A 13433-nucleotide genomic window follows, 5' to 3' on the forward strand; every position below is an offset into this window, starting at 1 on the left:
CTCAAAATTGTATGGCTGTGGGCCATCGTATAGGTTCGAGGGGGATTTTGGACCTCCTCAGACTCAAAACTCTCCATACTTGAACAGAACTTTGTTGGCACGTCTCCCTCATATGACGTCACAGCTCAGCTGTGTTTTAAAAATATAATCTTGACAGAAATGGCTATAAAGCTTATTGTAGGGCAGTTACAGTAATAATTTTAATGATAATTACATTTTCACTCAGACATCTAAACCTTATTTAATATATCTAAAAAAAAAATTTAACCTGACATACACACTTTAAGGGGTTAAGTGCTGTGTAATTTGTTACAGTAATTTATTGATTGAACAGTATGTCACTTGAGAAAAAATAAATTTATATATTTAAGTTGGTTGCTACTCATTTAAGCCTAATAGGTAAAGACAGGCAACATGGTGGCCCACTTTAATGTGATTTTTGTTGTTGTTTCAGACATTGAAAGTCCTGTCAACATACATCTAACGCACATATCGACCAGTTCCATTCTGCTCCTCTAAATCTTCTCTGGCGTTCTTAGAGTCGGAAATAGAGTTCACTGCTGATATTCTGAAGTAAGAGCTTTCTAGTATCCCGGGCGCGGCTGTCATCAGCAGCGCCTTGCAAGGCCCAATCAGCGGATGGCGGGCGGTTGTGGTTTTGAAAATTGGTCAAAAACGTTGGTGCGGATGGATGGCGGACGAATGATGGGTTTTGTGGTGCGGTTGCGGATGAAATAATAGCCCATCCGCGCATCTCTACTTGATAGCCTACTATACATAGGCTATAGTATACAGGCTATGTCGTTTAAGAGAATTCAGACTGAAAGCTCACTCTGCAGCGACCAAGCCTCTCATCAGCAGAAAGAATCAAAAGGCTAGACTAACCTTTGCGGAGGAGCATGTCGTGTGGACAGAGGAGAACTGGTCAAAAGTTCACTTTAGTGATGAAAGTAACTTTAATTTATTTGTGTCTGATGGGAAACATTATGTTCATTGTCAAACTGGGGAAAGATTGAACCCAAAGTGCGTAAAGAAGTCAGTCAGAGGTGGAGGAGGAAGTGTCATGGTTTGGGGGATGTTTTCTGCAGCAGGAGTTGGGCCTATTATAGAGCTACATGGCAGGGTGAATGCAGGGTGAATCTGAATTTATCTGAACCTCCTTCGGCAACATGCGGTTCCTTCCCTACAAGCATCTCCCAATCAACCCACAATTTTCATGCAAGACAATGCCCCGTCACACTGCAAAAGGGTAAAGCAGTTCCTTGAAGCTCAGAAAATTGAAAAATAATTAAATGGCCAGCCCAGAGTCCTGATCTAAACCCGATTGAAAATCCTTTGCGACAAAGTTATGGCTAAGAAACCCACTACAGTTACCGAACTGTGGAAGAAGAGTGGACCAAGATCACACCAGAGCAGTGTGAGAATCTAGTGATGTCCTGTGGCCGCAGATATGCTCAGGTCATTCAAAGCAAGGGCCTCTACACTTCCTACTAATTCTGACTGCTGTAACCCTCAAATATTAGTTGTAATGCTTTCTTTTGTGCTGCAATGGTTATTGTGTTTTCCATAAAATAAAGGTTGTTGTTTAGAGTACCTTGGTTATTTTGTAAAAAAAAAAAAAAAAAAAATGCTAGTAGAACAATGGTATACCCACAGCTAATATTCCTTAAAATTTCAAGAAATGAAGATTAACAATATTTCTGAAATCAAGTGTTTCCTAATTGTTCTCTAATTTTGATCTCTACTGTAGAAGCGATCAAACCAACAATAGGGCAACAATATGGTGCTGTGACCCTTCCAACAGTATAATGTAGATGTTTTTTTGGACATACACATACTGATGCTATTTAAAATTGCTGAGCACGTACAAAATCTTTTCACACAAAGAACACAAATAGGGTCTCACATCTGAACGATTTATTAGGTGTTATGGTAAGGGTGATGACAATTTTTTTTCAATAGACTGATCACAAATAAGTGGCCTCCCTCCAGAATAAATGCACAGGTGATTTTTGAAAATTCTCAGTTTTCTTAACCTCGTCACCCTGAAGAACACTGACATTTCTTACCAGAAGAATGACGCTAATGACGTTTCAGGTCTGTGTGAAATGAAGACACTTGTAAGGCCTCTGTCTAGTGTGAACTCTCATGTGAGCCTTTAGGTTTGCTTTGTTTGAGCGAGTCTTTCCACAGTGATGACACATGAAAGGCTTCTGTCCAATGTGAGTTATTACATTATTCTTAAGGTGATTGCTGTCTGTGAAACTTATTCCACATTGATGACATATAAAACTGTTCTCTCTTGAGTGAATCCTCATGTGGTAATTAAGGTTTTCTTTACGTCTGAATCTCTTTCCACACTGACCACATGTGAATGACTTCTCTCCAGCATGAATTCTTGTGTGGGTATTAAGGGATCCTTGATGTGTAAAACCCTTTCCACACTGAGAGCATACGTAAGGCTTCTCTCCAGTGTGAATTCTCATGTGGACTTTAATTGTTGCTTTATGTGAAAAACTCATTCCACACTGTTGACAGGTGAAAGGTTTTTCTCCGGTGTGAACTCTCATGTGTTTTTTAAGGTTTCCTTTTTCAGAGAAACCTTTTCCACACTGTTGGCAGGTGTAAGGCTTCTCTCCAGTGTGAACTCTCATGTGGACTTTAAGGTTTCCAGGTTGACTGAAACTCTTTCCACACTGAGGGCATGTGTAATGGCTCTCTCCAGTGTGAACTCTCATGTGGATTTTAATTGTTGCTTTATGTGTAAAACTTTTCCCACACTGTTGGCAGGTGTAAGGGGTTTCTCCCGTGTGAAGTCTCATGTGGACTTTCAGACTTCCTTTTCCAGTGAAACTCTTTCCACACTGAGGGCATGTGTAAGGCTTCTCTCCAGTGTGGATTCGCATGTGATTTTTAAGGTTTTCTTTTTTAGTGAAACCTTTTCCACACTGAGGACATGTGTAAGGCTTCTCTCCATTGTGAATTCTCATGTGGTCTTTAAGGTTTCCATGTTGACTAAAACTCTTTCCGCACTGAAAGCAGGTGAAATAACTTCTAGTTCCAGTATTTTTACATCTTTTTTGTGACAACGTCTTTTCAGACTGTGAGCAATATTGTTCTGCAGTTATGAAATCATGAGGTTTCTCTTCCTTAACATCATTCAGTTCTTGACTGTCCTCTTTCAGTGGCATCAGATCTAAGGTAAAAAAAAGACAAATACATGTTTATCCCCAGTTTAATGGCACAAAGCAACAGACATCAAAACGTTTAGTCCAGTGGTATACAGCCCCGTATCACCCCCATCAAATAAAATATAGTCTAAATTTTTGTCCCCTAAATATTATCGTTGATTATTATTTTGTGTTCATTAGCCAATCACAGATGGTGCTGTAGTGGCAGCTGTGGTGGCAGCCCTATGAACCATACCTTCCGAAATTATGACATTTTAGACAAACTGCCAGTCTGCCATGTTCACATTTTTCATAAAGTGTGACATTTTATAAATTATTTGACATTGGCAAAAAAAATTGTGTTCAGCAGACACTTTCTTTACTTTTCTTTTTAACAAAAAAATATTATAGCATTTGAAATGTCTGAAATGAATTTTTATAATGTATTGTATAAATACATTCCTTGGTTATGGGCTAAGAGCTAACGTCTTGCAGAGTTCAGCTCAAGCCCCAATCAAACACATCTAAAGTATGGTGTTCAGGGTTACTTGAAAATTACAGGCACGTGTGTTGAAGCAGTAATTGAACTGAAGTCCCTGGTTTATGATGATTCTAGATATACAGTTCGACATTTTCCATTAATTTGCTTGTCCACAATTTAAGCATTTGCACAAAAAAAATCATTGATACGTCTACAAATCTATTCCAATTTCCTCCCAAATCTGCTCTGATGAACTTTAGACCGAGCCGCACAGAAATGACTGAAAATGTTTTTGATATTCTGTTCTATTTCCAAGAAAAGTCTTTTAGAAGTTTACCATTTTTGTATTTGTTGACCTATTCTATGTTAGCCTAGTAGAACTTGTGATTAACTGGTGAACATGCCAAACCATTGGCCATTCTTTCTAATATGGATTTTTAGCCATCCGGCTAAGTTAGCTTAGCATGCAACTTAATAAAAATGTTGACGTGTGCTCATTCTCACATTGAAAGTGCTCCTCATGATGAACGTAAAGCCTTTCACTTTACCCTGTGATAAACAGTGAGCAACAAACATCCTGCCTGGCTCTTAAACTAGGCTTGTCCAGGACTCGCAGTTCTAAATTAAAGATGTGTTGGTTCAGAAAAACAGTCTTGTTCCTCAAATAATAGTTTGACGACTAAAATCAATTGGGTGACAACTAGGCTAAAGGTCCATATACTCTTCAATTTAAAATGAAGAACAATAGATTGTGACAATATTTTCTGAGGAATTCAAACAAAATCAGGCCCAAACGAAGTTAGTTTGGATTTAGTTTCAGGAGATCGAAACAGCTTGCAAGCTCCGGCTGGTAAACACCATCAAACTACTATTGGTACTACTATTATAGTTCTCTCTATTAGTGTTACTGTACCGTAGCGCTACATTTGACACTATCGACCACAACGTTATCGAAAATTCTTGAATACTGTATTTTCCGGACTATAAGTCGGATCAGTCAAAAAATGCGTCATGAAGAGGAAAAAAACATATATAAGTCGCACTGGACTAAAAATAGCATTTATTTCAAAATTTATTTCACAAGATCCAAGACCAAGAACCGACATTTAATCTGGAAAGGCAAATTATTTAGCTCCACAATAGCACACAGAACAACAGGCTGAATAGGTGTCCAGCATGTTAACGTAACATTTTTTTTGACGACGTAGTTGGGGTCGTAGCAGGGTTTCCCGCAGCACTTAGGAAATAAGGCGGCCGCCTAAGCAACACACGCCTGCCGCCTTATTTCCTAAGTGCTGCGGGAAACCCTGCTACGACCCCAACTACGTAGTCAAAAAAAAATGTATATGAGCGGTATCCGCCGTATACGTTACTCTGTCCTGTTTAGAGCTTAGATTCTCTGCCCGAGCCCGATATTTCCCGCCGCTATACTCGCGGAACTAAATTTGATGGCTGAGCGCGGGCGGTAATGCACTTATTCTGTGTGTGCGGGCTGCGGGAGAATAAAACGATTAAATATAAATATCTATGAATAAAACATAAAAATTAATAAATTGTTATTCATCTGTTGCAGAAAAGCAACAAGAACAACTAAAACAAAATAGAAACGATTTACAGGCCAGAGTTTCTATTTTTTTATTTAACCCTTATTTAACCAGGGAAATCCTTTGAGAACAAGTCTCTTTTGCGAAGTAGCCCTGGCCAAGAAAGCCGAAATAAAAGTTCCACATAGAAATACAAAATATTATAAATACAATGAATATACAAGACATAATACGTTAACAATGAATTGACCAACGAAGAGAGGAAAAAAAAAGAAAAAAAAAAAGAACCTTTTTATAGACTTATCCTAATTTGGGAAGCAGGGACAGGTGCCTATTGTGCCTGCTTCCCGGTACTTTACTAGCCTCTTAAATTGACCAAAGGAGACCAAGTTATAAAGTTTATAAAGTCATTCTGTAACAGGTTCCAGGCTGATGGGGCAGAAATTCTAAATGCTTGCTTCCCTAACTCTGTGCGAGCCCTAGGCACAACCAGGTGGAGATTATCATTAGACCGCAGAGAGCGAGTGCTGGCCTTGAAGGACATAAGCCTACATAAATAAGGGGGCAATGTCCCAATGATGGATTTATCCACTTGTTGACAAGAAAGGAGGAAAGAGCCGTTCACAGCGCGTTTTTTGCGCGTGCAAATTCGTTTTCCAGGCGTTCGCTGTTCATGGTTGCATAGCAATGGCAGACGCAACGGGAAAGCATGCGCTTGTGGAAAGGAGAAAGCGGTGCAAACTGCGCTCTCCATGATGACGAGGAAGTATCATTAAATTATTAATTGATTTCTAGCCCTTGCATTAGCTTTACTACTAGTTATATTCATTGAGATGAGAAATAAAAAGCCGCCCAGTACAGGTATGATCAGCTGTTTGGCCGAGCTTTCCATGTCCATGTTGTTACGGAAAGGCCGCTGGTTTTTGTCACATGACCTGTTGAGATGTTTCTATTATAAGCCGCGCGCCTACATTTGAAATAACGAATTTGCATGCAATATAAAATGCGATATGTGAACGGCCCCTAAAGTGGTATCGTGTGCGGTTGTATGTAGTTTAAAAGGCCTTTTAAAATTAAATATGAACGCAGTTTTGGATTAAATAAAAGGGCAGTCAAGTCAATTAAAACACGTTTTTATCTCCTGTATAGTTTGGTAACACTACAATAAGATACCCTTCATTACTTAATGCCTTATCTAACATCAACACATTGAGTGATTCATATATTTTTACAACATTAATGTATGTTTGTGAATGTTATTTAATAGAAACACTTGATTGTTCATGAACGGATAAAACTTTTGATTTTAAAAATGTATTAGTAGGCTATATTTTTAAATTACCCCAAGGAGAATAATTGCTTCAGTATATAACTATTGTTAGGTCATTTTATCTAATGTTATCTAACAAATGGATATACACTTTAATATATGCAAATTTCATCTAAATTATGCTTTGGTACCGAAATTGGTACCGAGAACCGTGGATTATCATGGGTATTGGTACCGAATACTGAAATTTTGGTACCGTGACAACACTAGTGTCGTCAGCATAAAAATGAAACAGAGCATTGTGGACATTTGAACCAAGGTAATTTAAATAAATGGTGAATAAAAGTGGGCCCAGCACCGATCCCTGAGGAACCCCTGATACAACTTGTAAGAAACCTGAAGAGATACCGTCAAAGGTGATGCACTGAGTCCTATCTGAGAGATAATTTTCAAACCATCCAACTGCCTTCTCAGAAAGACCAATGTTGAGCAGTCTCTGTTTTAAAATACAATGGTTCACCGTATCAAAAGCTTTGGAAAGATCGATGAAAAGAGCTGCACACATCTTTTTGCTGTCCAGTGCCTCAATGATGTCAGAGAAGCAGAGATGGTACTATGTTCCTTTCGGAAACCCGACTGAAACTCTGAGAGAATATTATTAACACTCAGGAATTCTTTCAGTTGTTCACTTACTAGTCATTCTACGACCTTTGACACCACAGACAAGTTGGAGATAGGCCTATAGTTGTTTAGCAAGGTAGGATCTCCTCCCTTTAACAAGGGGAGGACATGGGCAGATTTCCAGATTGATGGCATAACATTCTGAACCAAAGAGAAATTAAAAATATACATGAGCAATTTTTTACAAATAAAAACAATCTGGGCCAGCAGGCTTTTTGATGACCAGTGACATTAGGGCTTTATTTACATCATCGATTGAAAACGGGCCAAAGGTAAAAGAAAAAGGCTGGCCAACACAACATCTTCCAGCAGCATTACCATCAGAAGGGGAGGTTTTGGAGGTAGAGATTGGTCAAACAAAGAACCAGATGCAACAAAATGTTCTTTAAAACATTCTAGCATCGCCGATCTGTCCGAGATAGTAATATTGTCCCTGATGATATGGGAAGGCAGTTCATTATGGGATTTAGTTAAAGAAATTGACTTGATAAACTTCCAAAAAGTCCTAGGGTTATATAGATTGTCTGTAGTAGCCGCTAGATAGGCTAGTATTCAGATTTGGCATGTCGGACAGCTGCTGTGAACTGGTTTCGTAGTCGTCTGAAATGAATCCTATCGGCCTCCACCCCAGATTTCCTAGCCTTTGCCCAAGACACATCCCTCTCATGAAGAAGTTTGCTAAACTCCGTCGAAAACCAAGGGTTGTCTTGTCCCTTGACTCTAAACTTATGCAAAGTGTCATGTAGAGAATTGTCGAGAGGCCTGGGAGAAGTTAGGAAGGCTCAGTACACAGGAGTGGTTTTCAAAAATGTCAGTGGTGGTTTATTTTAGAAGCTGGATTTCACAGCTGAAGGTGTAGTCTTCAAAGCACAAATAACAAAACAAAGTAACAAACAAAACAAACACTTAATGTAACATACTGGTGCTAAAAACAAAAGAAAAATGCTGTGAGCAGCAAAAACTGGCACTAAACAATGCCTAGTGGCACATCCACAAAAATATTCAGCATGTCTCACCTCAGACAAGTTCAAGCGTTTGCACAGTGTACACAGGCTGCAACCTTCCTTAACCATACTCAGACAATGGCTTAAATATACCAGTTTCCCGCCAAACACTAGTGGGTCGAACCATTATCACGGGGTGGAACCTTTCCCCGTGACACTCATTACTGACTTCTCCAGCAAAACATTAGTACATAAATAATATAAATACTGTTCAAGAACTCATTTTTGACATACAATGATAATAATACCAACATGCATAACATACAACCAAAAACTCAAACACTTAACACCTCATAGCACTAATGTCCCCCTCCATTTTGTAAAATGGTACGTTCTGGCTATGCGCACTACCAGAACCCACCTCCAAAACACAGGCTCAGACAGGTAAGATCTCAAATGTGCTATAACATGCAAACTTACACAATAAAGAAATCATTTAAAACAAACAATGACTCTCTCTTATCCATCACAACATTAACACATTGAATACTTGATGTTGGGACTGTCTATCCACATATACATTATACTCAATACACCCATTCTGCAAGCAGCACACCAAATAAATTCAAACTAGCCCTAGGCTGGCACTCTAGTGATGATGAGATTAACCTGGTTCATCATCACATACCCCCCTCCTCAAGACAGCCACTCTTCAAGAGAGGCGTGACAAAAAATCTGCAATAATGTTCAATGTTCCAGCCCTATATTGGACTTTGAATTTAAAAGGTTGGAGGGAAAGATACCACCTTGTAATTCTTGCATTACTGTCTCTCATTTTATTAATCCATTGCAAAGCCCTATGATCAGTTTCGAGAACAAAGTCTTTGCCAATCAAATAATATTTTAACGTGTCCAAGGCCCATTTAATGGCCAGAGCTTCTTTTTCAACAGTTGAATAGTTAGTCTCACGAGGAAACAGCTTCCTGCTAATGTACTGTACTGGGTGTCGATCTTGCCCTTCACCCTGTAACAGTACCGCACCCAATCCCAGTCCAGATGCATCGGTTTGAACCACAAAAGGAAGGTCAAAGTTTGGGCTCTGAAGGACAGGATCTTTGCACAGACAAGCCTTTAGATCTTGAAAAGCTTGCTCACACTCTGAGGTCCACTTGACTTTTATGGGGCTACTCTTCCTTGTAAGATCAGTTAACGCTGCAGCTCTGCAAGCAAAATTAGGAACAAATCTCCTGTACCAACCCACCAAGCCCAGAAATGATCGAACACTCTTCTTCGTCGTTGGGGGTGCACACGACAAGATAGCATGCACTTTATCTACCTGAGGCCTGATTGATCCTCCTCCCACGACGTAGCCTAGATAAGAGACTTCTTGCTTGGCGATCTGGCATTTCTTGGCATTGACAACCAAACCTGCTTGTTGGATCTTATTGAACACTTCAGCAAGATGCTCCAGATGTTCTTCCCACGAATCGCTGAAAATGACAATGTCATCTATGTAAGCTGCTGCAAAACTGTCCACTCCTCTCAGCACCTGGTCCACCAAGCGCTGGAAGGTTGCTGCTGCCCCCTGCAGTCCAAAAGGCATAAATTTAAAATGATATAATCCAGAAGGAACACGGAACGCAGTCAATTCTTTAGCAGAGTCAGTCAGTGGCACTTGCCAATATCCTTTGCACAAGTCAAGAGTTGTTAAATATTTAGCTTTGCCCAGTCGTTCAATTAGCTCATCAACTCTTGGCATCGGGTATGGATCAAAAGCTGACACTGCATTAAGCTTCGAGAAGTCGACGCAGAACCGAAGTGAACCATCCTTTTTTGGTACAAGTACCACTGGACTACACCATTCGCTCCTAGATGGTTCTATGATGTCTAAATCAAGCATCACTTTCACTTCCTCTTTCAAAGCAGGAATCAGGCGGGCGGGCACTCTACAATGAGTCTGCCTAATAGGCTCTGTTGGCAGAAGGCGAATATCATGCTGTAGAAGATCCGTTTTTCCAGGCTGATCACTGAAGAGATTCTCTGGTACTCGCTTCAGGAACTCTTTCTGCTTTTTAGGTGTAAGATGATCTACTGCTGGAAAGGTAATGGATTTTTGATCCACTGGGAAGTATTGCTCCTCCAGTTCCTCTTCTTCATCCACCTTTCTTGCCCACAGCTGCTCTGACCATGAGCCTTTTCTCTCGTGCCACGGTCTTAAGAGGTTAATATGAAAAACTTGAGACTTCTTCCTGCGATCCGGTAGAGAGATCTCATAATTAGTAGCACTTAGTTTTCGTAACACTTCATATGGCCCCTGCCACTTTGCCAGTAATGAGCAGTCAGATGTGGGGAGGAGCAGTAGCACCTTCTGACCTGGACTTAACGTTCTCTTCCTGCTTGACTGATCGTACCATTGTTTTTGATGTTGTTGCGCCTTAGTCATGTTGACTCTTACCAACTCTGCCATCGAGTCCATCTTCTCCCTCATCTTAATGACATACGACAAGATATTGGTTTGCTCACTTGCATTGTCTCCTTCCCAGGCCTCCTTTAAGACATCTAAGGGTCCACGAACCTGACGTCCGTAGAGCAGTTCGAAGGGTGAGTAGCCTGTAGATGATTGTGGGACTTCTCTATAGGCAAACATCAAGTACGGCAACCACTGGTCCCAGTCTGCACCTGTATCAGACACAAACTTGCGCAACATTGTTTTCAATGTCTGATTGAATCGTTCTACCATACCGTCAGTCTGAGGATGATAAGGAGTGGTCTTAATAGGGTGTATACGCAACATTGAATATACTTGCTTAATTTGTCTAGATGTAAAGTTGGTCCCCTGGTCTGTAATTATCTCCTTGGGTAAGCCTACCCGTGAAAATAGCTGAACAAGGGCATTAACAACTTGTCTCGTCTTTGTGTTTTTAAGAGGAAAAACCTCTGGATATCTAGTAGCATAATCTGCGACAACCAGAATATACCGATTCCCTGTTCTACTCTTTTCTAACGGACCCACTATATCCATAGCAATACGAGAAAACGGGATGTCAATAATAGGGAGACTTACTAGCGGTGCTCTATCGCCCTTTCTAGCTGGACTTACCAACTGACACTCTGGACAAGACTTACAAAAATCCATTACGTCCATATACAGCCTGGGCCAATAGAATCTACTAGCAATTCTGGCTAGCGTTTTCTGCTGGCCTAAATGCCCCGCCCACGGTACCGAATGACCCAACTGCAATACCTTCCATCTCATAGATTCAGGGACCACCAACCTCTCTCCCTCCTCGCTTACTAGATACAGCCTATCCTCTTTAATCACAAAATGATCTTTCTGCAGAAAAGCTGATACGGTGTTTCCCTTGTCTACCTTCTCAAACAAAGGTTTCAGGGTTTTGTCTTGCCTTTGCAGTTCCACTATATCATGAGGAAAGCATTCAATATCCTCTATATGAGGTTCAGGCAACTTTTCGACCATTTCTGTACCCTCAACTTTGTTCTGACGCCTCTCACGTCTTGATTTCCTAGTTTTAGTACCCCCACCAAAAGGTAAGTCTTGCAACAGCTGTTTACAGGTCTTATCATGCTTAGCCTGGGCTCTTGTTACCACCCTAGCTTCTGCTATCTCCCTGTCATTCTGTAAAAGATCTACAAGTACGGGCACATCTCTACCTAAAATAACTGGATAGGGCGCCTGGTCCATAACACCAACTGACAGATAATAAGCCTGACCACTTATTTCAATTACCACATCCGTTTTCGGGTATTCTTTTTCCTCACCATGAATACAGCGGACTCTCACTTTGTCCTGCCTCAATACGTTAGCTTCACCCAAACATTCAGTCCTTACCAACGTTTGGCTTGAACCCGAGTCAACTAAAGCTTTAAAGAATTTAGTCCCGATTTTTACCTCTATTACGGTGTCTGTATTCGACTCCACCTCCTTTAACCCCAAAGCAGATCTTGGTACATAACAAAGGCGGGTATTAGTAACTTTCTGTAAAGGGCAATCTGCTTTTTTATGCCCTGGCTGGCCACATCCATGACAAACAATCACAGCTTTACCCTTATACTGATTAACTGTACCCTGATGTTTACTAGTGTTCATACCAGAACTGATCTGTGATACACCGGTATTAGAACCCATATTGCTCAGACCACTACCCCAACCATCCCCAGACTTACCGGTTGGGCTGTTGTTATAGCTCCGCCATCGTCTTGGTTGATACACCGATCGTCTTGCAGCCATAAAGGTCTCTGCCATTTCTGCTGCTTGTTTAGATGAGGTAGGGTTATTCTGTCTCACCCATGTTCTTGTCTCTGGATTGAGTAACTTGAGGAACTGTTCTAGCACTATCTGGTCACCGATCTCCTCCTTTGTACGACTCTTAGGATCCATCCACTTCTCATACAAGTCTCTTAGTCTTACTTGCAGTTCTCTTGGGGTCTCCTCTTCTTGAGTGCTGTACGATCTGAAGCGTTGTCTATACATTTCAACATTGATTTCAAACTTGTCAAGAATAGCCTGTTTGACAAAGCCATAGTTTAATGAGTTGTCAGGCTCCATGGCCACATAAGCTGCCCTCGCCTTACCAGATAAGAGAGGTAACAAATGCAACACCCAGTCTTGTCTTGGCCATCTGCACGCTTGAGCAATACGTTCAAAAGTTGTTAGATAGTGTTCTATATCCTCGTCATGGGTCCAAGGAAGCATTCTCGGGTTTTGGAAACATGGCATTGCAGGTCCTTGTCCCTCAGTTGGATTCTCGCCCGCCGACGCAGATCCCTCATCCTGTAAGGGTTGTCGACCTGTATGAATGGTTGAAGGCCGATGCACAGCTGTATCTGCTGATGTAGCTGCTGGTACTGCTACCTGTGCCACTGACTGTCGTTGTTGTTGGTCTTGATGAACTTCCGACTGCAGTTGTGTAAACTGATGGTGAAGCACCTGCCATTTATGCTCTTGACGCTGCGCCTCTCTTTCCAAGCGATCCTCTCTTTGATGTTGCCTACGTAAAAACGTTTGCAGCATATCCATAAGTTGGTCAGTTGTGCTCCCAGTTACAACTTCACTTTGGTCTGGCATTGTGCCCGTAGCTTCGGACTCATCTGGAACTTTAGACTCATCCCTTGCCTTTGCTGCATCTTGCTTCTTTGGTGGCATTTTCGATTAACACCAACAGTTTCTCCTGCCACCAACTTGAAAAAGGGTTTGTTGCACCACCAAACATGCAGCCTTCCCATGTACTAGCCTCCTATTGGCCTGGAAACACCGCTGCCACCATGTGTCATGTAGCGAATTGTCGAGAGGCCTGGGAGAAGTTAGGAAGGCTCAGTACACAG

The 13433-nt window shown here is 41.1% G+C and overlaps 1 protein-coding gene across 2 annotated transcripts in view; it reads right to left on the bottom strand.

Moving 5' to 3' along the window:
• Nucleotides 1-1726: 1726 nt before the first annotated feature.
• The window catches only part of LOC307003754 (uncharacterized protein), a 239208-nt gene continuing 227501 nt past the window's right edge, over nucleotides 1727-13433 (bottom strand). The window contains exon 3 of one of the 2 annotated variants that reach the window (XM_079622537.1): nucleotides 1727-3196. In XM_079622537.1, the coding sequence (XP_079478663.1) occupies nucleotides 2094-3196 (1103 nt within the window). In that variant the 3' untranslated portion in view covers nucleotides 1727-2093. The remainder of the gene's footprint in view (nucleotides 3197-13433) is intronic. The other variant, XM_079622538.1, reaches the window with a different exon arrangement.

This window comes from Phoxinus phoxinus (assembly GCF_949152265.1).
Source record: "Phoxinus phoxinus genome assembly, chromosome: 9".
Classification (NCBI taxonomy): Eukaryota; Metazoa; Chordata; class Actinopteri; order Cypriniformes; family Leuciscidae; genus Phoxinus; species Phoxinus phoxinus.